The sequence below is a fragment of the Podarcis raffonei genome, chromosome 1, assembly GCF_027172205.1.
Source record: "Podarcis raffonei isolate rPodRaf1 chromosome 1, rPodRaf1.pri, whole genome shotgun sequence".
Taxonomy (NCBI): Eukaryota; Metazoa; Chordata; class Lepidosauria; order Squamata; family Lacertidae; genus Podarcis; species Podarcis raffonei.
The window spans coordinates 47,831,701-47,856,889 of NC_070602.1; the positions used below are offsets into that span (position 1 = coordinate 47,831,701).

The 25,189-nt window shown below is 44.4% G+C and overlaps 1 protein-coding gene across 1 annotated transcript; it reads left to right on the top strand.

Moving 5' to 3' along the window:
- The first annotated feature begins 10,421 nt into the window (after window positions 1-10,421).
- Window positions 10,422-15,774, top strand: ZFP36L1 (ZFP36 ring finger protein like 1). The gene is made up of 2 exons (XM_053385191.1): window positions 10,422-10,651; window positions 13,151-15,774. Exons 1-2 carry the CDS (start codon window positions 10,595-10,597, stop codon window positions 14,102-14,104), a joined length of 1,011 nt encoding a protein of 336 aa, XP_053241166.1. The 5' UTR covers window positions 10,422-10,594; the 3' UTR covers window positions 14,105-15,774.
- The last annotated feature ends 9,415 nt before the right edge of the window (window positions 15,775-25,189 follow it).

Genomic DNA, 25,189 nt, shown 5'->3' on the forward strand with positions numbered 1-25,189 from the left:
ATTCTATGATTTTATGAACTGCAGGAGGCACAGAGCAGGATTCCTCAGAATTGCCTGTCTTATGCTCAATGGAGTGGGTGTAAAAATGCATAAGCACTTCAGAGTTGGGAAAGTGCAACACTTTATTTAGTATATAACACTTCACAGAAATCCACAGGTAAAGAAAAAGATAAGCCTTTGCTCCCCAAATTACAGCCTAATTTTGACAGCCAGGAAGACAACTGTGAAAGCTGCATATGACAAAGGCAACCAGAAATGTATTTGCAACCAGAAATGTATACACCATTTGCATGTCTTGGGCATGTGAGCCAGGTGGGAGGGATTGGTCTGCATGCATGTCCTTCCCACCTCTCTTCTCAGGCCTAGGTCATACATGATTTTGTGGTCATTCTACCAGCACAGCAGCAGTGTATCCCTGGACCCAGCAAAAAGTAATATCATGAGCTTGGGGTGTTACGTTGTATGCCAAACCCCTCTAATCCCTGGATCCAGCAAGTGTTAAAAACTAATCAAGCCTCCAAATTCCTGGAATAGCCAAGATAGCTTCCTGGTTAGGTGAGGGGAGATTAAGGGACTTGATGTGAGTGGGACATCCCTCCCACAACAGAAAAAGTCAGAGTTGAAAGCAGAGAATTGGAGTGATGTTTGCTTGAATCCAAAGGTGCAGCTATGGGAGAAACAAGACCTTTTGGGGATGTTAATGCTGTGAACTCCTCCATCACAGGCTTAGGTTGTATATATGTGTAAATAAACCATATATCATCAAGACACCAGAGTCTCCACTGTGTCTCATTTCCAAAAGGAAACACAAACCCTGGGTACCCCTGGAATCTCACACCACTCAGAGATTGGGGTGACATGAACAGTTAGTATAGGATTGCTCAGTAGGAGAATTCTAAAAAACAGAGGTACCCTGGCCAACTCTTGATTATTAATGTGCTATTGTTGTTGCTCATTATACAATAAGACATGGAATGAGGCAGAGGCTTGGATTTGAAGTACAGTGGTACCTCGGGTTACAAACACTTCGGGTTAGAGACTCTGCTAAACTGGAAGTAGTACCTTGGGTTAAGAACTTTACCTCAGGATGAGAATAGAAATCGTGTGGCGGTGGCGCGGCAGGCCCCATTAGCTAAAGTGGTACCTCAGGTTTCAGGTTAAGAACGGACCTCGGGATTGAATTAAGTTCATAACCATAGTTGCAACTGTAGCCCAGAGTACCTAAAGACCTCAAACTGGACTTGCCCCCATGTTCTGAACACCTGACTATGCCAAGTTGCAGAATTCAGCTTGCAGAATTCTACAGACACTCTCTTGCCTTGCCTTCCACCCGCCTTTCCATTCTTCACACCTTTATTACAAGAGCACATCAGCTTTGTGCAACAACAGCTGCCCCCACAAAGCCAGAACACACAGACACAAGGAGATTAGAGGGGAGACCTCTATTTTAAAGGAGCCCCCCCCCTTCAGCTAGTGTGATTACCACAACTCATGAGTTTTGCTTTTCCTGTTTTTAAATATCCCGCCATCCTTTCAGGCTTTTCCAGGAGAAGACGTTCACCTACCTGCCTACTTTGGTTGCTGGTCCAAACAACCCTGCAACTATACTCTGATGCAGTTCCACAGGCATTATTCTGACCCAGCCTTGGGCCACTTTCAGGTGGGCCTCTGTGCCACATCCTGCCCAGTGCCTCATCATTTGACTGCTCCATCCCCATGCCATACAATTTAAGCCTTTTGGTTAGACTGATGCCATTTCTTTTAAAAAAATATGCCGTGCATATACATGTCCCTTTGAAAACAAGAGACGCACACAGTTTCCTCAGAGCAGCAACAGCAACAGCAAAAAAGGATGAATTGATGGCTGGGTTTTTGCCACCATTAGACTTTCTCCTCAAACTGAGGAGGGGTGAAGCAAACTGGCATGCAAGTTATTGACATGGTTCCCTTCCAAATGTCTGGTAAGAGAGGTAAAATGAGGAGGGGGGAAATTTATGGAAAAGAAATGAGTGGTGGAGAACTGTCCTTCAGACAGAATGCATCCGCTCACAGGTGATACAAAAGAAATAAATGCACTTTTCTACATCAGCATCCTTCAATGCAAATGTTATTAAAACAGCATTTCTGTCTTTTATGCATACATACCAAAAGTGTGAGAGAGAGACTAAAATGTGTTTTAAGTGGAACGTGTGAAATAAGTCTTGGGATTTATTAGTTTCTAGTTGGTCCCAGATATAAGACTCTCAAGATGACAGGAAAGATCTAAGCGTCTCCCTTTTGAAATAAAAAGAGCATTCTCTTGGGAACACACATGCCATTGGGAAATACTGATAGATGCAACATGTGCAGTTAGATGTAAGACTGTATTGCAATCCATTCAGTTCACTGGTTACAGGAGGAGAAGCAGCCTAACTGGTAATTACTGTGGGTTTGGCTTTTGCAGGATGAAGCTAAAATGAAGCTGGAAACGTTCTCATAGGTACTTTCCACCAGTGATTTGCTAACCGAAGAAACAGCGTGAGAATTAATGGAGATACATATAGGAAAGACACAGTAGAAGTGGGGTCTGGGGGATTGAATTGTAGAAATTAGTGTGGATTGTTAAAATATTGAGTTAATATCCAAAGAAAACTGGCTTAGGAAGCATTTTGATACAGAAAATGAGAGGCTCTTCTGTGCTATTTGCAAGAGAGAGGATAGTGGAAAGTAAAAGCACTGCAAAACAGACTTTTTTGATGCTACATCAACCTACTTCCTCTTCAGCAGCCAAAGAAGTGGTTATTGGTAAAAACAAGTTGAAAAGTTAGTTCAACATCCTACTCTATAGACACATTACACATTACTTGCATTTATATTTCCAGTGGAAACCTTAACGTGCCATTTACGTTCTGTTTATGTACAGGACAGCATATCAAAATGACACCACCGTATTTTCCAGTGATCTTGAGACTGCCACCACCACAGTGAGTTTCACAATACTGCTATATTACCCCTTGCCCAGGAAATCAAAGTATTCAGCAACCATCACAGTGTTTCACAAAATAACTGAACCCAAAGTGCTTCATGTACATTTGCCTTGATCCAACAGGAGGTGACAGAGGAGACACAAACAGGTGCTGCATGTCATTTCCCCCAGGCTAAGGAGATCAGCTATCTGTTTGAGGTACAAGCAGTCAATCAGATTCACTTCCCTCTTTCCTAGAATGAATGATGCTACTGATGACAATGCGACAGGGGCTGCATATGCATTGCCCAAGTACTTTCATGCCCAGGAAATCTTCATGCACCACTTATTTGTAAACCTTTTGCTTCCTGTTAGATTGGGACAAACATCTTTATAATCATTACAACAACCCTGTAAGAGAAGCCAGTGTAATTGTTCACATTTTATGGAGGGGTGAGTGCTGAGACTGAAGGAACTGTGGCTTGTCTAAAGCTGCCTTATGAGTTCACAACTTAGGCGAGATTAGAACAAGGAGTTTCATGCTCCCTGTGCTAAGTCACTCTGTTACCCCAACCTACATTATGGAATATGGTTGTATGGCCTGGTCTGGAGAAGGGAATCTGTTTTTTTGTGTGGCCTGGTTTTTGGTGACTGGACAGTACTATGCTGTCGGATTGCTAGGTTGAGTAATGTGGGACTGTTTTAAAATGTTATATATTTATTTTATTGCTGTGCTTTATGTGAACCACCTTGGGGAGAATTTCATTCCTGAGAAGCAATATAGAAATTAATTAAATAAAAGTATATGAACTAGGGCAGGCATAGGCAAACTCGGCCCTCCAGATGTTTTGAGACTACAATTCCCATCATTCCTGACCACTGGTCCTGTTACCTAGGGATGATGGGAGTTGTAGTCCCAAAACATGTGGAGAGCCGAGTTTGCCTATGCCTGAGCTAGGGCCTTACAGCTTCTGAGAAACTGTTTGACCCTCTTATAAGCAGCTGGCTCAAGAGCACAACTTGTTATGAAGTTATGTAATCTTATCTCATTCTCGTTACTCTTGTATTACTCATAGGTATAAAGTCAAGAGATTACAGCTCATAATGCTTGTCTCGTGCTGTCTAAGGATTCCTGCAAAGTAATAGTATTGCCTACTCAGGCTTCCTGCTAACAATATGTACAGGTACACACTCCCTCCTATAAATGTTTGCTCACTAAGCTGCCAATAATCTTTCCTCCACGGCCCTCCTCCTTCAATACTTTTTTTCACATCTACTAGCTTTACCTAACAGTGCATGTAAAAAAGTAATGAGTTCCAGTTTGACTCATGCTGGTAAATTCATATTGGTGTGACGCAACGGAAGTACAGCTAACATAAGAGGCGATGTTTGTTTTTCTTTAGGGCACATACTCTTTTGAAGGCGATTGGCCATCTTACAAAGATGATGGGCAGTGGCATGGAAAAAAGAAGGAACCTGATTGGCTAGGGATAAATGAAGCAATATTTACCTAACCCTGAAAAACAAAAAGGAAACAAGAGGGGACTTCCAGACCGTTGCTATTTTAAATCAACAGTGGGATTCAGTTGCATACTGGGAAATTCAGGTTGTGCAACTGTAGTTGGTTGGGAGGTCTTCCAAAATAAACCCACTTTTTTGCAATAAGGAAAGTGAAGAGGGAATGCACTGGAAAGTGTGGGATAACGTTTCCTTGACAAAAAAGATTTCTCCACACATCCTCTTGTCCCCTGCCTAGAAAGCATGGGTCCAAGAGGTTTTCCACTTGACCCTTACTTTCAAGGGATGGGTCCAAGCGGTTTTTCATTTGTTCAACTGCTTTCCCCTGGGAATGCCTGCTGTTTACCACTGAATCGGAACAAACGTCAATCTGCAGAAAAACTGCTTGACGTTCGTTTCGATTCAGCAGTAAACAGTGGGCTTTTCCAGGGGAATGCAGTGGGACAAGCAGATGTATAGACGAGCCCCATGTCATGTAACCTCCCTGGAAACAAATCAGGGTGAATGCTCAATAAACAGGTGGTCTGGAAAAGCCCTACAAGTTCTAATGTGACATAGAATACATTAAAAGCCACTATGCTGGGCCCATGTAATGTATTAAACTAAGGCATCCACACGTTTCCACCTGTGGGGTAAACAGCAGCTGGGAGTGTTGATTTTAATTGGGAAAACAGTGGACTGTGGTCCCAGGCCAGTTTCTCCCCCTCCAGTGGTCACACACACACACACACACACACACACACACACACTATCCTGACTGTGGATATCCCTTATGGTGACAGGTTGTGCTCTCATGTGTATTCCTGTTCCATAAAGATATGCCTGGTCAGATCAGCCTGCTAGTACCTAGACACAAAGCCTTGTGGGACTACAGATGTATCCCTAGGAAATCATTGCAGCAAATCATACGAAATGTTTTTAAAATAGTAAATATAATTTGACTAACCTATTAAGATCGAATGTGACTGGTTCGTCATTCTTGTGTATACACACAATATTCATTTTAGTGAGATTTAGTTAGCCACATTATACCTGGTCAGGTAATCTGTCCATCTAGTTTATTATCTCCTCAGAGTCCAGGCAGAGGCCTTTTCAAATCTTCTGCTACTTTACAGTGGTACCTTGGGTTACAGACGCTTCAGGTTACAGACTCCGCTAACCCAGAAATAGTACCTCGGGTTAAGAACTTTGCTTCAGGATGAGAACAGAAATCACGCGGCGGTGGCAGCAGGAGGCACCATTAGCTAAAGTGGAACCTCAGGTTAAGAATAGTTTCAGGTTAAGAACAGACCTCCAGAACGAGTTAAGTTCTTAACCCGAGGTACCACTATATATCATTTTAACTGGAGACCTAAGGCAAAGAACCTGAGACATCCTAGATGCAAGGCTTTGCCAGCAAGCAGCTTTGCCTTTTTTTTGTTGCCCTCTTATTCTAAACTGATCTTGACAGGCAGAGATAGGCCAATAAAAACCTAGGCTCAAATCATTTTAGTGGTGAAGTAATTATCTGTTCCAGCTTCCTCCTTTGAATTTAGCAACTGTTGGAAAGTCCCTGCAACGATAGCTCTAAACTAATGATTAAAATAGCTTATAATTATATATTAAAAAGGTTCTGAGCCCAAGAACAAGCATGGGGCACAGGGCCACAAAAGAAGAAGAAGAGTTTGGATTTGATATCCCGCTTTACCCGAAGGAGTCTCAAAGCGGCTAACATTCTCCTTTCCCTTCCTCCCCCACAACAAACACTCTGTGAGGTGAGTGGGGCTGAGAGACTTCAGAGAAGTGTGACTGGCCCAAGGTCACCCAGCAGCTGCATGTGGAGGAGCGGAGAAGCGAACCCGGTTCACCAGATTACGAGTCTACCGCTCTTAACCACTACACCACAATGGCAGAAGAGAACCTGCTCCAGTTGTTCCATTTACTCTCACTTTCAGCAACAGAATATAGCAGCTTTTAAAAAAAAGAAAACTGGTTGTCTCTTTAAATACAGGAAACGTGCGTTGCTCACATTCTTTGCTCTCTCTCTCTCTCATATTTTGGTTATCTTTGGCTGATCAGCGAGGTTAAGAGAAAAGGAAGATGAGTTTCAAGCCGTGTTTCCGAAGTAGCACAGGCGACAATGAATATACATATAAAAGAGTGACTCATGTTGGCTGTCTACACTTGTAAGCAGTGCCGTGCCAATGCCAGTTCACATAAGTTGGCATAAGAACATAAAAGGAGCCTGCTGGGTCAGGCCAATGGCCCATCTAGCCCAGTATCCTGTTCTCAGTGTGGCCAACCAAATGCCACTATGGTTGTAGTGCAGGTGGAAGGAGACTGTGAGCACACTTCAGAAACGTGCAAGGCTGAGTGTGTCCTCTAGTGGTGTTCACATAAGTAACTGGTTATGTCAGATGGTTAACCAGAGGCCTGTTAGATGTTGTTAGACTACAACTCCCATCAGCCCCAGCCAACAAGTTCAATGATCAGGGATGATGGGAATTGTAATCCAACATCTAGAGGGCCAGAGTTTCTCCATCTGTGGTTTACGTATAAACAGTAGCATCTATGTTCCTTAGAACTTAATCTGTTCCAGGAGTCCATTTGACTCCCAAAACCATTTGAAAACCAAGACATGGCTTCCAAGTGGTTGCAGGAGCTTCCTGCACTAAATCGGAAGCTGTGGAAGCTGCGTCGGATGCTTGACTTCTGAAAAACGTTTGCAAACCAGAACACTTACTTCTAGGTTTGCTGCATTTGGGAGCCGATTTGTTCCAGAGCCAAGCCGTTCCGAGTACCAAGGTACCACTGCATTGTGATTATACAGCATTAATTTAGCCAAGCTATGAGTATGGGAGCCCCTCCCCCCAATACTTATCCTATGGGGGCCACAAGAAAATATGAAGCATCCAAGGAAGAGCCTTGTGAGGGACCACAAACAATTGCAAAAATAAACTGAGGAGGCAGGGAGATGTGGTGGTGTGTAGAATTTGACCGAGGCACATTTGTTGGAATCCCTATTTGCTTAATTTCAAATCTGTACCATTACCACAGCTGAGGCCTCTTGGAAGTTTAGCACATTTTGCAAGCCAGAACTAACTCACAAGGAAAATCCATAGCATTCATTCCGATTTACTTCTGAGTAAACTTTTTGTTTAAGGTTTGAGCACAAGTTTGTAAAACAGAGTTGAGTGGCCATCTGTCACGCATGGATTCTTTAGTTGAGTTTCCTGGGTTGGACTATGTTATGTACTGAGTTGAATAGGATCCAAAATGCAGCAGTATGATTGGTCCGCAGGAGCCACCCAATCCAGCTCCAGGTGGAAGTGAATCCACAACCTGCTTGGCCTACAGGAGAATCCCGGAATTAGCCAATCACGTGCAGCCTATTGTGTAAATAATGTATATAAAGCAGATATTGTGGGGGAACTTCCATTCCTCCTCACCAGTATGAGCTGAATAAACAGCATGAAATCCACTCTCGACTCCGAGTATATTTCAGACTAGATGTCCCTTCGGGCTCCCTTTCCAACTGTATGATTCTATGAACACGTAGGCTTCACATTCAAGCTGCAGGCGCGGGAACGGCTGCTCCTTTTCAGGATTTACGCGCCACACGTGGTAAGAGCCTTCCGCCTCTCGGGCCTCTCCGCACTTCCGGAGGCGGCCATGGCGAGGAGGAGCTTGCCATTGCGCTCCCCGAAAGGGAGGAGCCACTTCCGCGTCCTTCTCGGCTCGCCTCCTTCCCTCCCCATTCGAGCAGTTTCCATCGCTTGCGAGATTTCCCGGACAAAAGGCTTAAAGCGCGGGGGTGAAAGGTGGTAACCCTGCAGCAATGGCCATTGTTCACGCCACCCACACAGTTTCTTCCCGCCTCGTTCCCTTGTCATCTGGCAACTGGGTGTTATTGGGGAGGGAGGGAGGGAGGGAGTAAAAGTTTCGGAAAGAGTCCGTTTCCCTTGGGAGAAGCGGGGCAGCGCGCAAACGCCAAAATGAGCAAACATCCTCTTGCTAACTAGTAACACGTTTCGAGTTATTTATGTGAGAGCGAGCGCGGGTTATTTCCTACAGCAGAGTCTTGCCAGTCTTCCAGAAAACGGAAAAAAGGAGTAACGAGGGGAGGGACTGCGAGTCGACACGAAGCGACTCAGCTTGTAAAAATGCAAAGGCGGCGGAGGCGGCAGCAGCAGGACGCTGTTAAAAATGGAGGCAATCAGTTTCAATCAAAGCAGGCAGCTGCGAGCCTGCCCAAACTGGAAGGCTCTTCGGAGTTGGAAATCGCAGCTACAGCCCGTGCAATCTAAAAGGAGCTTCAAATGTTCCCGGGGAGGTTGGGGGGAGGGGGGAGAAAAGAGGAAGGAAAACGGGGGAGACAGATCTGCAAGGTCTCGCTCCGAGAGCAAGTGGCCTCGTTGCGCCGCAGTGGAAAATGCACTGGAGGCGCGCTCTTTCATAACAGCCCCTGCATTTTGAACTATGGTGCCATAAACATCTGAGGGCTTGTGTGGGTGACCCTTTGCTGTAACATGAGCACATGGAAATAGGAAGGGGGGGAGGAAATAGTGGTATTTCCACTTCACTCTAACCTTCTGTTCCACAACTTGAGGGCAGCGAGAGAACTGATTTAAACTTTAATCGCCTTTCCTTCCCAGATGCAAATCGTAGAGTTCGGCCGAGTCACGTTCCAATGCATGTGTCTTTTTCCTAAGCGGAATCCCGCCAAAAGAAAAAAACGGAGGGCACTAGCATTTGAGTGAATTGGGAAACCATCTGCTAAATAATTAAAAGAAATGGGGGCGGGAACAAAGGCAGAAAGATGAAAGCGGTACCACTGTAGAAAGCTCGTCGTTCAAAACATCCCCTCCCCCAATTTGTAGTTTCTCAAGCGTGCAAGACAGAGAAAGAGCCTTTTATAAGACCTTTCTAAGAAGCCTGTCGCCCTTGCAGAAACAATTCGCCAGTGTTGGGATCCAAATCTGTAGCTGAAAACTACCGCAATCGGGTCTGTAAAAAGAACAAAAACGAGGATTCTGTCGAACAGAAATCTCTGAGCTGAGCAAATACCACTAATTCACTATTCTAAATCCAGTGTTGTAAAAAGAAGTAGGGCGCGCACTCCCTGTCCCTTACTGATGATTTAGTTTTAAATTCATTCTCCGCGAGGAACAACTTTTGCAAGTTCTTAATTTTAGACTCCAGCCTTACGCACGCTTACGCGGAAGCCAATCCTTTTTTTGTTTTGTTTTGTTTTAACAGAGCTTACTTCCAAGTAAATGTGCCTCAGATCACACAGCCTTGCCCTACTCAGCTCACACAGAAATGAGCCCAGCTCGGGTTCACTTGGGATTTCCTTCCGAGTAACGTAGTCATAAGGTTTCAACTGCCCGAGACTATCAAATATACTTCCCTTTACTTGTGCACGCTCGGTGTGAAAAGAAAGTCTAAAGTTGACTCCCAAGTTTTTGCTTGTTTCCCTCTAAACATGGAAGAAATGAAATCGCGAAGACGGGCACTGTAACAGCGCCCCAGAAAGCTGCTTCAAAGAAAGACAAAAAGAAACGGGGCTGAGAGCAAGGAAATTTTGCAAGGAAACAGTTTGATCCCGCCTTTAAGGAAGGAGAAGGGAGGGCAGGCCGGAGTGGTTGAAGTGAATAGCGTCACATGTTGCATTCAAGTCCTGACAAAAGAGTCTTATCGAGTCCTCCCCCCGTTTTCTAATTAGAGGTAACTTGCACAAACACTGTACTTCTAAAAAAAATCCCCCCTTTTAAAAATAACAGAGATCGCCTTTAAAAAGACCCTCCTCCCCCTTTTCGCCCTTCTTGAAAGTTTTTCGCCCTCCTTGAAAGTTTTTATAGGTTTGACCGCATGGGTGATTCAGACTCTACGTCAGTCATCTTCCCTCCGCCTTCTTCCTTATTTAAATGAATTTGGAGCTCCTCCCACGGGGTAAGGTCTGAAACTTTATAAATTGAGCTTTACGCAAAACTCTTCTGGAAGGAGAGAGAAGGGAGAATTGCTGGAGCTGGAGGGGGCTAGAGGAGTACCCAGGGAAACTGGAGGCTGTGCCTTACAACACTGTGATACATTTTATTTTTCTATTCTAATATACTTATTCCACGTCTTCGCCCCTCCTTTTGGTAGCTGAAGATGTCTACAGCCCTCGTGTCTCCAACCATCTTCGAGCTGAGTGAAGTTTTATGCAAAGTAAGTTGTAGCCCCTATTATATCTTAAAACTTCTTAAGGGAATGGTCTCTCATTCTGCATCTGTCACCAGCCCCCCCCCCCACGTCCCGTTTTTGCTTCAATATCCAGCATTTTAGGAGCCTAAAGTTTTGCTGGGTGTTGCGTGTTTTTAAGCAACGCAAAGTTTTGTTTGGGAGTTGGTCTGGAGCCTTGAGTTCTTTAGGCTGCAATTCTGAGCACGCTTACCTGGGGGTAAGCTTCATTAACTTAATTGGGCTTACTTCTAAGTAGGCATACTTTAGATTGCTTTGTTAGGGAGATTTGCCTAGGAAGAAGTTAAGGTAGGTTATTGCGCCAAATCTAGTAAAATGTTGTTTAGGGTACTGTCACAAACTAGCCTTCTTCGCTTCCCGTGTGTTTGACTTTGTTGGACTCTCTTTGGCTTTTCTTCCGTTTTTTCAAGAGTTTAAAATTCGGGTGCCTTCTCGAAGAAACTTGTTAGATGTTTTCAGTGACTTGCTGGGATTGCATTCCGAAATGGTTGCCATGCAGTTTGCCCTCTTGCTTTTTGGCTCAAGTTTACAACGGCTGGTCCTTATTCCTTACTGAAGATTGAAAGCCATTCAAATGTATGAAAGCTTGTTTTTAACGCGTGCAGAAGTGACTGGCCCTCTTATTTTCGTGAATCAGAAAATGTGTTTAAGACGGCAGCCCCCTTTTCTTGTGGGAGTTGCCCTTCTTCCTAGATTCTGTGCAGTACTTTGAACTAAGGCGTGCCGTGGTTCAGTTTAGACTTTTGCTCATGTTGTGGAATGTGAAATTTTAGCAACTTGTGCATAGGGAGCCGAAGGTCCCTATTGCATTTCAGATAGCAAAACCAACCTCCGGGGTTCACTGGAACTCTTAACGCGTGTCTTGGAAAGTTTCTTGCTTGCAATGACTTGCTTAGCCGCACGTCTAATTGCTTACTCGGGGTGGGGAAAGATGGCTGTGGCCACTTTCCCCCGCAAGTGGGATCTGTTGCTGTTTTTCACGTCTACTGGCTTCTCCTTGGTTGGAAAGGAAGAAATCGGGTGTGTGTGTGCGCGCGCGACACTGGATGGAGATGTGGAACTGGGGCTTTTGCAAAAGAACGTTTGCAGGCAAGTCACCGGCCCTTCCCGCCTCTAGTTCTGCAGTTTGCTGCTTCTTACAGCCAGCAGTTTACCAGGCTTATCTCTCATTCCACTCACGCGGCTGCGTTTTTCTCTTTCAAGCGGCCTTATCTTTGCATACCCGAAGTCTTTGCCTGTATGCATTTCTCCTACGTTTATAACCAAGTTGGAGGAGAACTTGCTGGTGGCTGAGATCAGTGTTGTGGGAAAGTTAACAACTATAACTAGGTTGCAAAGCACTACTTCATTGAGAACAATGTCACATTGGAACTAGTAGTTTAAATTCTGAAGTTGCACAGCTGATTGTTCTTTTTCATGGATCCCTCATAACTTCCAAAACGGAGCAAACCTGGGGGTTGGTTTTCCACTTACCATTAAGTGTGTTGAATATGGATGCACAACAATGACTTTTTAAAAAAAGTCTCATAGAGTAAACATAAACCGGACCAAGCCCCGAGTCTTGCCTTTTACCAAGCATGTCTCCTTCCTTGATGCTTTCAAGCAGTTTAAAACTGAAGCTGCAGACTCTTCTTTGCTGCCAAATGGCTAATTGCAAAGGAATCCTCTTGCGGTTATGGGTGAATTTTGCCATGGATCACATGAAATGCAATTCCTGTGCAGGAGGTGGAGCAAGAGGGATGGGATTAATTTAGATTAGTAACTAGCATGTTTCCCAAAGTCTCACGCCTCTTTTCAGCTTGAGTCTTACACACTTCCCCCACCACAGATTTTTTTTTTTCACTCCAGAGTGGGATCTGTTGTATATAGCAATATTATTAATTATTATTATTTGTTTGCCTGTATTCACTTCTCTCCCTCCTCCTCCATCCTTTCATACTGGAAGGGGCATGGGAATAGGGGTTGAAGAACGTGCTCAGAAATTTGGGAGTAACTAGGTTAGGCCTTTAAGGCATAAATTGCATAGTGGAAGTATTGAATCCATGCCTAGCTCGGAAAGGAACATGCTTGGGGGATGTGGCTGCTTAAGGAATAGTTGGATAGGCCTTTGCCTAGGGCAATGAAACAACATGTATTTCATTGTGGCATTATGCTTGGATGGAACAAATGAACCTGAAGCAAAAGCTGTTGTATAGCAGCATTGTTTACTGTGCCGCTTTGGAAGTATTTTGACATACTGTATAGCTGTTCCCTGATAGAAAGAGGCTCATCTTTTAGATTGTGCCTTTCATTTTCCTTGACCCAACCTGTGGTGCAGCACAGAGTCTGGGGGCTTTGGGAGAGCCTATTATGCACATAAGGAAACTGGGAGGGAGGTATAGATGCCAGGTTTTAGGCTGCATCTTGCTGAAAGGTTCTTGAGGAAGTTGGGTTGTTGACTGGCCTCTCCTTTCCCCCCTGCTATAGAGTAACAAGATGCTGAACTACAGCCCTTCTGGTGTCGGAGGGTGTCTCTTGGACAGAAAGGCAGTGGGAACCCCAGCTGGCGGGGGTTTCCCCAGGAGGCACTCGGTCACCTTGCCCAACTCCAAGTTCCACCAGGCCCATCTTCTCAGCAGCCTCAAGGGGGAGCCAGCCCCAACTCTCGGGCCCAGGGAGAATCGCTTTCGGGACCGCTCCTTCTCTGAAGGTGGCGAGCGCTTACTGCAGCAGAAGCAGCCTGGCGGACAAGTCAACTCGAGTCGCTACAAGACGGAGCTATGCCGCCCCTTCGAGGAGAACGGGGCCTGCAAATACGGAGACAAGTGCCAGTTCGCCCACGGCATCCACGAGCTGCGAAGCCTGACCCGCCACCCCAAGTACAAGACGGAGCTCTGCCGCACTTTCCACACCATTGGTTTCTGCCCTTACGGGCCTCGCTGCCATTTCATCCACAACGCTGAGGAGCGCCGCGCTGTAGCCAGCGGCCGAGATCCTGCCATGGCCGACAGACCCCGCCTCCAGCACAGCTTCAGCTTCGCAGGCTTCCCAAGTGCCATTGCTGCCAACGGGCTGCTGGACAGCCCTACTTCCATAACCCCTCCGCCCATCATGAGTGCTGACGACCTCCTGGGCTCTCCTACTCTGCCTGACTGTGCCAGCAACCCCTTCACCTTCTCCAGCCAGGAGCTGACCAATCTCTTTGCTCCCAGCATGGGGGTGCAGATGCCCGGTGGGGGTTCGCCCACTGCTTTTCTCCTCAGACCCATGTCGGAGTCCCCCAACATGTTTGACTCGCCTCCAAGTCCTCAGGACTCTCTCTCCGACCAGGAAGGCTACCTGAGCAGCTCAAGCAGCAGCCACAGCGGCTCTGACTCGCCCATCCTGGACACCTCGAGACGCCTCCCCATCTTCAGCAGACTCTCCATCTCTGACGAGTAACCTGGTGTTGCCTCTCGGCCTCTTCTAGCCTCTCTTCTTACAATTTTAAGCTTGTAATCTCTCTCCTTCCCACCTCAGCCCCCACCCCCAAATCTTCTTAACATCTCTGGGTTAGCTGTTAATGCAAAGATAGTCCACTTGCCTAAAGTCCACTCACTGGCTGAAACCACAAGTGCCAAAATTACAGCAAAAAGTGATAATCGTTTACAAATGTAGTGCCTTTTTTAAACATGTTCACTGTGACTATATTACCTCTCCAGCTGCAGAGGGCACCAGCAGCCTCCACAGAGCTCTGTGCATTTCCAGATGTGCAGGGAATATCCGGAACCAGCAGCTCCTATCACTGGCCATGATGCAGAATCTTCTTTCTTTCCCCGCCCCCTTTCTCTAGCCAGTGTTTTGTAGACATATGGCATGTGGACGCCTGTTAACATCCAGCCCTTACCACCTTTTAAAGACTAACCTTGCCTGAATCTACTCAGGTCAGCCAGAAGAACAGCTGAGAATGGACAGTAGCTGTCACATGCATGGGACTTGGTGACTGGAGAGGGAAGGCAGATGGACAATGAAAGACTTGCTTTTGGTGCTACAAGTTCCCCGTGTGTACATGTGACACCTTCAAAAGCGAAACAAAAAAAAAATGGGGGGGGGGGTGTCTAACGGTGTTCATTCCACACATGCAAGTTCTGTGTAAACAAAGTTCCAGTAGTCATAGCTTTAATGGTTTTGCTCTAGATTACAATAGACCTATCCATAGAGCACTCACGCCAAGCTTTTTATTTTTATTTTCCTGGGTTTTTAATTTTGTATAACTTTTCAGAAATTGGAGAGCAAATTTTGCTTGTCACTGCACAACAATATAAAGCTTATTTAACTTATCAAAACGTATTTATTGCTGAAACCTATGCTTTTTTGTTAATTTTGTTCATATTTATCTGGATGAATTCATAGAATATATTCTTTTATGTTTAAATTATGATCTTCCATATTAATCTTAAGATTGTGAAGTCTTTTTCTTTCCCCCTTCCCCACAGTTTAATATATTATACTACAATGACATTTTTTGTAACTTTACACTTTTTTGGTTATTTTATTTTTAAAAAATGAAAAATTAATTTAAAAAAAATGCAACAGCTGTGTTTGGATTATTTATTTTAGATCGTTCCCCTTTTTGTGTCAGACTGCAAATTGAGTTTAATGTGCTTCTTTGCCTCTATGCCCCAACAAGGCCTTTCCTGGATGGGATGAAATTCTGACCACATTGCTGTCATTGAAGGCTTCGTCAGTGACTTCAGTAGGGTCACGATTTCACTTCTGGCCTCAAGAATGTATACGCACAAGCTGTGCTGTGAGACGATAAAATGGAAGACTGCTTGCTTCCTTTTTTGTAAGTACTTAAAGGAAAAAAAAGTCTACCCTCTGGTTTCAAGTGCCTATCAAAAGACATTCCAAATGCAGTTTGTCTTTGCATTTCTGTATTCCAAGAATGGAGTGTTTCCTCATTTAAGGTAAACTTTACTGGCACAAAGAACACATTGAATGTAATTTTTCCCATTACTGTTCACTACATTGCCTTTTTTCTTCCTTCCTTTGTGTGAGTTTATTTAAAGAATCTTTTGTAACGACTGTTTGCAGTTTAAATCAATAAACCCCAAGTGTTTTTTCAAGAATTTGATAGTGAAATTGGTTTTCCTTGCAGAAAAGTTCAATAACTCTTCAGAACGAGGTCCAGTCTTGACAAATCCTCTTGCACCAGAATATAAGTTAATTTGCCCAAGAACTCCTGACTTTCCTTGTGATCTATAGGTGATTACGCTGGGCTAATATTTATGCATCTTATCTTTGGCTTGCACTTCTGCTCTTCTTAGATGGGCTATTTTTATATAAAATAAAAAAATTCCTTCCAGTAGCACCTTAGAGCCAACTAAGTTTGTTATTGGTATGAGCTTTCGTGTGCATGCACATTTCTTCAGATACTGAAATACTGCATGCACATGAAAGCTCATACCAATAACAAAGTTAGTTGGTCTCTAAGGTGCTACTGGAAGGAATTTTTTTATTTTGTTTCGACTACAGCAGACCAACATGGCTACCTATCTATTACCTATTTTTATAGAGTAAGTTATTAAATAAATACTGCTTCAGGGATTCAAACATGTTTAACTCCTGCTTTGAGAGCATATTGTGTTGGCCAGAAGAAAACAGAAAAGTATTGTCAAAATGCCAAATAGTTCATCAAATAGCAGAGTGAACGCATTGGGTGGTTTGCCTTCTAATCTGAACTTTATCTTGAGCTTCCAGGAATTGTTGAAAGCATGTCATTGCCCTCATACACTTCCTTTATGTGCCAAATGTTCAAGAGCCCTTATGAACCTCTCTCCATCTGCCTTTACACAAACACAACTCCATTATTTGTTCATTTTGCTAAATAGGAGTACCAAGCTTATTGGCACCTTGTGACAATTTCTCAAATGTCTCAGGCAGGGAAAAAAAGTGTTTCTTAATGCAACACACATTCTTCCAAACTGCTGGATTTGTCTTGCAAGACTCTGGGATTTAGTAGTCCCAGTGTCACCGTACAATAACAAAGGAACAATCCAGAGCTAAAGAACAGGGTGGGGGTGGGGACTGCTTCAAAAAATGTTAATGGGAAACAAAAGTGACAGGAACACAAACCAAACATGGTGCTCCTGCACTCTCAGCCCTTCAACAGTAGGGTCTGGAAGAAGATGCTGCTTGTCTGAATTGCCTTTATTATATTGCAAAAATAACAGTATTGTGGATTAGCACTGACTCCACTAGATACATGAACATTTTGGTTCAAATAGGAAACAAAACAACTTCTAGAGTGGGGAGCAATGTTCCATCTTTGCAGAAAAAAATACTACTGTGGCAACTTAAAAAACAACACAGGTAAATTGCACAGGCTTTCATAAGAATCAGAATTGTAGAGTCGGAAGGGACCCTAAGGATCATCTAGTCCAAGTCCCAGCAATGGAGAACTAGTCAGCTGTCCCATATGGAAATCGAACCAGCAACCTTGGCATTATCAGCACCACACCATAACCAGCTGAGCTATCCAGAGCTCATTTTTTCAGATGCAAGAAGTGTTGCCCACTATTGGCTAGGGGAGGGTCAAAAAATTTAAGAGGCACAGTAGGACTCTTATGCCTGTCATAGACTTAAGCTCACCTCATGCATTTCAAGGCTGCTTGACAATTTTGTGATAGAGTAATGGCAAGTGACTGTTAGTCACCCAGGAAGTTTCATGGTCAAGTAAGGATTTGAAGTTGCGTCTCGCCAGTCATGGTCCAGCTCCAAAGAGGCCAGAGGAGAAGGATGACCAAGACAGCTGATTATGAAAAAGAAGGGCTTGTTAGAAAGGGTGCTGTGAAACAAGACCCCCCAGCACCTAAAATGGACAAAGAATGTGTGCTGCTATTAGTGGATGGGCTGAAGAGTCTGAATCTCCCTGAATGACTAATGTGAAAGGATTTGGAAGATGGAATGTAGGTTGAAAAGTAAAGATCTGATTAAAAGATAATGGATGTCCAGAGCTGGAGAAAGTAGAGCTTAAATTGTGCCTAAAGACAGGAAAGCGTCCAGGAAGCAAACAGGCTGTTGTGGGTCTTTGAGTCAAGGGACATCAGGCTACTTTTGCAGAGTTGCATAGCAAGAAGAAACATGCTAGCTGTGACTTCTATAGTTACTACAATACAGTGTCCTGGTGGCATTTAGGAAGCAGAAGCACATACCTCCAACATTTATCAGATGAAAAAGAGGGCCACCCTAGTCTATTATTATTATTATTATTATTATTATTATTATTATTATTATTATTATTATTATATCCCACCCATCTGATTTGGTGGCCCCAGTCACTTCCCTATACAGGGCTGCCTTCAGATATCTTCTAAAGGGTAGTATAGTTACTTATCTCCTTGGCTCAGGTTGCATAACTCTATATGATCGAAAAAAATTTCAGTGAAAATAGGGTTGTCCTAAGGGAAAGCAGGGCATTATTGGATCAAATCAGAAACTGGGACAGCTTTTGTAAATCCAGGACTGTCCCTGGAAAATAGGGACATTTGGAGAGGTATTGAGAGGTGATGCTGTGAACTGAATTTCACCTATAGGCTGAACTAAACAGTAAGACTTCTAGTATTCTGCTTCTAATACAAAGTGTTTCACATTTAAAAGGTAAGTGAAAAGGTTTAGGTTGAATTCGTGTGAAACCAGCGTCTTGAGGAAATTTTAGTAAATAGGCCTTTGACTTGCCTGGTATCTTCCCGCTGTGGTTGTCTTCCAATACAAGAAGGGACGTGTGCTGCAATAAACTTGGATTTCCAAAAATAACAGCTGATATGTATAAGAAGCTTAAAAGGAAAGGGGACAAAGCTGATTCTGATAAGTCCTTTCTGTCAAGGCAAGATAGAACAAATGCAGCCTTTTAGAAGCTATTTGGATCAAATAGGGAAGGGGCCACCATTTCTCTGCATGTGAGAAGCCATAGCACATGAACTTCCAAAAGTAGCTAGTGGTGTATATGTAGGAATTGGATTAGCAAGAGAATCCAGCGTGGTGTAGTGGTTAAGAGCAGTAGACTCGTAATCTGGGGAACTGGGTTCACGTCTCCGCTCCTCCACATGCAGCTGCTGGGTGACCTTGGGCCAGTCACACTTCTCTGAAGTCTCTCAGCCCCACTCACCTCACAGAGTGTTTGTTGTGGGGGAGGAAGGGAAAGGAGAATGTTAGCTGCTTTGAGACTCCTTTGGGTAGAGATAAAGCGGGATATCAAATCCAAACTCTTAATCTTGCTTGAAATAAGTTAGGGAGTCTGTCTGGGGGGAAACACATTTCTCAACTCTTCACTTCAAACACTTCTTGAAATGCTGGCTGCAGGTTCCATGTAAGAAGGAAGGAAAGTTCTGTTAAGATTGTGCTGTTCCCTTTGTTAAGGGGGAGTGCTGGTTCACCCCATGCATGACAACAAAAAAGGCAGATGCTGGGACTTGGTGGAATACTTCTGCCCACCCACATGCTTTGTTGGTGTTTGCTGCTGCAGATTGCAATGGAGCAAGGTATTTACTTGCACTGCATTTCAATGTCTTAAAAGGCCTGCTCTAAACCAGATCATATGGGGATTGAATTACCCAAGAGCTCAACTGTCCCATTTTAAGCAGGACATCCCGGACTTACAGAGGCCACCCTGGCTTCTGGTGGGATCCTGGGATGTCCCATTTTGGCTCCTGTGAGATTGCAGCCCCCAAAGATGCACGTTTTGGGGGACTTGTAGAGCCAGTTGCAGCACCAGGGGCACAGGGCCCACCAGCCCTTGCCCTCAGCACAGTCATGGTGCGCAGGACACAGCAGATGTGCCAAGCGAGGCAGGGAAGAAGGGAAAGGAGCCACCAGACACCTCAGGATGCAGCCTATGTCCCCCTGTGCCCCCGTGAACTCAGTGCACCAGCTGCCTCAACATGGTGGTGAGGAAGCACCAAGGGTGAGGCAGTGAGTGGAGAGGAATGCTCCACAGCAGCACAAACGGCACTTGGCTGTGACATGTGCCCCGTCGTGACTGGGAGCTGAGCAGGTGCCCACAGGCCCTGAGGGGCAACAGCACTGCCTTGAGAGCTGCTACCTCTGTCCAACGTTGGAAGAGAAGAAGGCAGGATCCAGATCTGGCTCTCTCCACACCTCCTCGCTGCTGACTGGCTGCGTTCCCCACCAGTAGCTGGCTTGAAGGAGAGTGTATCCAATCTCAGCCTCAGGGAAACCTGCCTTCCAGGGTGAGTTGGAGATTCTGGCCTTGGTGACCCCTGGAAGCCCTTCTGCCTCTGTGCTTCTAGGAGTCTATTATTCTCTTAGTGCAACTACAGATATGGTCAGGGAGAGGAAGGGGGTACTGGAATAGGCAACAGTATTATCTGAGCATGTGCAGAAGGCATTTCAGTGCAAGATGCACTTGGGGGGGCACTCTCGTGTGAGTTACATGATCCGCTTGGGAGCGTGGCCCCAAAAGTTGTGTTTCCTGATTTTCTTCTGCAGCATGTTGGAGGGTATGCAAGTGTGTAAAGCAGCACAGGCTTGATTTTACAGCCGCTTGGTTGACTAAACTATGTCTGGTCTCTACCAAAGGCTACACTTATTCCCTAGACAACCTTTGTTTTAAATAGGTCTTTAGAACATCCTAAATGAATACCTGCTGTGCTCAGACTGAATGCTAAGGGCAAGAACGGCTGTTGATTTATGGCCTCCCCCACTAAACCATGGGGGTTCTAAAGGAACCCACTGCAGCGTTTAAACACAGCCAAAGGCGTTGAACACAGTTCTGCAATAACAACAGAGGAAACGGGATTGTGGGTCGGTTGCTGCCAGGCATGATGTGGTTTTATGACGTTTCCTCATGGGTATAACAGAACTCCTATTTGCTGTTGCTGTTTTATGGGGCAGTCTGGGTTGCGCTGGGTTGTTTGCACCGCAGATCTTTTGAATTCCACCACTTCGTTCTCAGGTTCCTTCCTCCACCCCCCCCCGACCTCCACTTCTTGATTCTCAAAGTATTATTACCTGCCAATCTTTCTTGAAGCAGTTTCACTCTAAATGACTACTTCATATGAACATGAGAGCTCTTGCCTCTTCAACACCTGCTACAAATCAGCCTTTTAGAAAATAGTTTCATCTTATATCCCCTACCACACACCCCTCCTTGCTCAATACACAGAAGTGAAACCTGCAGTTAACTGTCTTAAGATTTTTTTCAGCTGTCTGTTTAACATCTGGCTGCCATCTTCACCCCCACAGCAATCAAAGCGTGCCATAGCAATTGGCATTTCCTCACTTTCTAAAATAATTGGAACCAGAAAAACCATCGTTGGGAAATCTGTAGCCACCCAGATGCTGCTGAACTACAACTCCCATTGTCCCTAAGCATTGGCCATGCTGGCTGAGGCTGATGGGTGTTGGAGTCCACTAACATCTGGAGAGCCATGTTTCACATCCTTGCAGTAAAGTCATTCTTTTTTTAATATAAAAAACTAGCATGATGTGGTACTGACACAGGGGCGAGTGCTTTATGATGTGAACACATTCTTGGGTTTGTCTGTTTGTTTCTATAGCAGTTTTAATTTTCAAAGAGCCACAGTCTATCACCTTCAGCATTCTTTAGCAATGCTCTGAGAGCAATCACCATTACTTCCCGCTGGGAATTTAATGCAGGTCAAAGCTTAATATTTTCTCTGCTGGGTTGCACTGCTTCTCTCGCACAGTCTGCTTTGCCCTTCAACCAGAAAAAGAAAGTATTAAGAACAAGACAGAGGCTAGTCTTGACTGCATCTCAGAGAAGTACTTTGGCAGGTTTAACAACAGCTCCTATATGCTACAGTTTCAAGGGCACAGGAAAGGTGCAATGTTGATTTGTTCATGCTCTTTCCATGTAGCACCAGTTCATAGGGTTCTTTAAAATGCAGTACAGAACCACAATATAATATTTTTTTTGCGACAGGGATGTTGGAAATAATCTAGTCCAGCCTTTGCCAACCTGGTGTTCTCCAGGTATTTTGGATCACAACTCCCTCCAGCCGCAGCCAGGTCATGGGTGCTCGGAGCTGTAGTTCAGAAATACCTGCACGGCCGGCAGGTTCTTCATTCCTGCTTTAAAAGGGCAGTTGTGAGAAATGCTGAAATAATGTATGTTAAGCACTTAGTGAAAAATATATAATCTTATTGTTATAATATTTATTGGTGATTAGGTATTTTTATGCCTCCCTTTAATCAAACTCTCAAGGGAGTTTACGAGAAGGAATAAAACAATTAAAAGGCAAGTGCAAAAGAAGCATACTTAACTAAAAGGATACACACCTCAGAGGGAAGCTCATTCCATAGGTGAGGGGCCACCACAGAGAAAGCCCTTTCATGGGATCCTACCCCATAAATATCACTAGGCATGATATTTTTCTTCCCCACTGGCATCCTGAAGGTGGCATAGGCTGTATAGACACTATGTATTTAAAGCACATGACTTTCCCCGAAGAATCCTGACATTGGTAGTTTGTTAAGGGTGCTGATAATTCTAGCACTGTGAGGAGTAAACTACAGTTATCCCCCTATTCTTTGGGGGAAGTCATGTGCTTTAAATGTATGGTGCAGACATAATCATAGGATGGTGCACCACTGACTTTTTCTAAAGGTGTGGATCTGCTAATAGTCAGCTTCACATAAATATTATTCTCCTTTGGCCCTGTGTTGTATTTTTATGGTATGGATGAACCACCAGGCCTTCTGCTAGCCAGAGGAATAAAATAAAATTAATTCTACAGTGAACTGCGACGACAAGTTCTTGACAGATTTCTTAATACTAGAAACAAGTGTTCAATATGTATGACAAATAATTTACTGCCTCTTTTATGTGTAGCAAAATGCTTGCCCTCCTGTTAATGGACTTCATCACTCTTCCTTTAGTTTCCTCTCAACCAGTTTTGAATAATGAAGTAATGCTAGTCTGGGTAACTTAATATAGATATAAGATAAGATTTTAACCAGGAAATGCAAGGCAATGAAGATCATTCAGAGGCCTGTGTAAAATGTGTCATTGTTTTTTGTCTACATCATTTAGAAGATTGATGTCAAGTGTTCATGGTTGCAACTGGGATCGGCGTAGGAGTCTGTTCAAGTCTTGCTTGGATTCAGATGCAGTAAGTTCACAAGATATTTCCCCATTCCCTTTGACTCTCTTGCCTTCCATCATCACCCAGGGCAACACAGGGTGTGTTGGATTCTGGGTAGGTTTGTTTGCTGAAGGGCATCTGCAACTGCAAGACATCAAGTAATCTCTTACAGGTGTGAAACAGCTATCACTGGCCAAACACCAGAGAGGCAACACTCATACCACATCAGACAAAAAAAGTTGAAGTAATTCGCACATTCAGTTATGAGTCATTTGGATGATGAATTCCACAGTAGACTGATGCAGCAGCAGCAACAGAATCCTTTAGTGACTTACAGACTAACAAGTTTATTGTGGCATGAGCTTTTGTGGACTAGAGGCCACACTGCCGCTCACCTCATTCACCAGACTTCATCGACAACAAACTTCAAAGGAAGCATTTAGTATGAAATTATAGAACTATAAATTATAGCATATTCTATTCTGTTAAGGCTAAATCAGAAATGTGGGTTTCTCTCCCCACCACCATAGGTGTTCAATCAGCACTGCATAGATGAAGAAATAGTATTCAAACCAGTGACTGCTGCTGTAAGTTGGTGTCTCTGTTCATTTCTGGTACAGCAGGGATGGGCTCCCTTTTCATTTCATCACCTTTTCCCTTGTGGCCCACTCTCTGTGGGGCTGCATGCTACTTGTGGGCAGGGCAAAAACAGGCACACACGCATAGCCTGCAGATGTACACAAATGTGTAGACTCTCACCTCCCTTCAGCATGAGCTTATTTTCAAGCCAAGTCGCTATGAGGGGGAGGCAGCAGACAGATGGGCAAGTTATATCTGGCCCTGGGGCTACTGCTTCTCCACTCCTGTTGTCCACATTTGGGTTTTGTATGGAAATGACACAGCTCAGACAAACTACTATCGCTTATATTTCATGGCCTTTGACCCCAATATTTACCATTTGTGTCTCCCCCTTCCCCCATATGCATATATGTGCATGTCTGCCAACACTCCACACATCTGAAAAACAGGGCTCCGTTCTTAAAAGCCTATACTATAATAAATCTGCTAGTCCTTAAGGTGCCACAAGACTGTTTATTGAGTGTTGAGCTATCAAATGACAAATATGTGAGTCAGCTCTTGTTATGAGGGCAGATAAAGGACTTTATATAACTGCAGATATATTCCTTACCCTAACCACGACTAATATTTCAAGTATTCATATTTTCCCCCAGTCTGTCTTGAATACGGATGACAGCAGAAGCCGCCTTCTATCTAGCAAATGTATAGTGACCTGAGAAGCAGGAGGAAGGGTTGGCGTGAGAAAGAGAGAGATGAAAAGGGGAGGAGGTGGGAAGGTAGAAGTTGGTAGTCCTGAGAAGTATGTCCTACATTCAGCCGATCATAATCTATATTGGATCTGATCTATTTCCTGGATATTAACACCAGGTGGGGCATGTCACCACATGACACAAATATTTGCCTGCTCTAGCATGCCCTGTTCCCACAGGTAAAGCTCACCCTCCTTGCCATGCAAGGCAGAAACACAAGGCCCCCCCTCAAAAAGCCACAGAGAACTGTATGTTCTCCTGGGTGTTTTTAACCACGCACTTCCTCTTATTGGTTTATTTTGTTCCTGTGCTGGAGCTGAGGCTTGACTGGTGGATGAGAGCGTGGGGTTTGTGGCACTGACTAAACACACCACTTCAGGCAGAGGGCTGCTTCAGCGCGTGCATGCGCGCGCACACAGCTACTGTTGTTTTCCTTGCTTCTAACCCAAGCTGCAACTGTCCCAGAACAAAACTTGACTGAGAAGAGGCATACCAGGCCAAACCCAAAGTCCCTGTAGCCCATTGTGTTATCCTAGTAGCAGCCTATGGGAAGAAGGCTGCTGGCTTCCAGGAGAGAAATTCCCAGTTGTGCAATGTTATTTTGTGGAAAAGGGAAAGAAAACAATTATTTAGCCCGAGGAGAGAAATAATATATTATGCAAAGTTTATTATAGTTAATTGCAACTTTGGTTGTAGGAAAATTGTAACTAGGTTAAGATGACCTAGAAATGTGCACTTCCTTCCTTATACCAATACTTAGCAGTCAATTAACTAATCCCTGTTGTCTTTGTCCATGGAGTTTTCTTGGCAGGGATACCGGAGTGACTTGCCAGTTCCTGCTCCAGGTGGTTGGACAGTGTTCCCAAAGCTACCAACATGAGTTTGACCAAACTTCGGGAGGCAGTGGAAGACAGGAGTGCCTGGTGTGCTCTGGTCCATGGGGTCACGAAGAGTCGGACACAACTAAACAACTAAACAACAACAACAACTAATCCCTGGTCCAAAGACAATGTCTGTGCCCTTCACAATAGCATGTAATAATCAGGGCTGGCTCTACTACTGGTAGAGTGAGGCAACCACTTCTGGCCACT

What these genes read in the sequence shown, in the direction of transcription:
- ZFP36L1 (XM_053385191.1), top strand. Translation starts at nt 10,595, where the DNA reads ATGTCTACAGCCCTCGTGTCTCCAACCATCTTCGAGCTGAGTGAAGTT. An exon ending in TGAGTGAAGTTTTATGCAAA is followed by an intron (nt 10,652 to 13,150) that starts GTAAGTTGTAGC and finishes CCCCTGCTATAG; the next exon opens with AGTAACAAGATGCTGAACTA.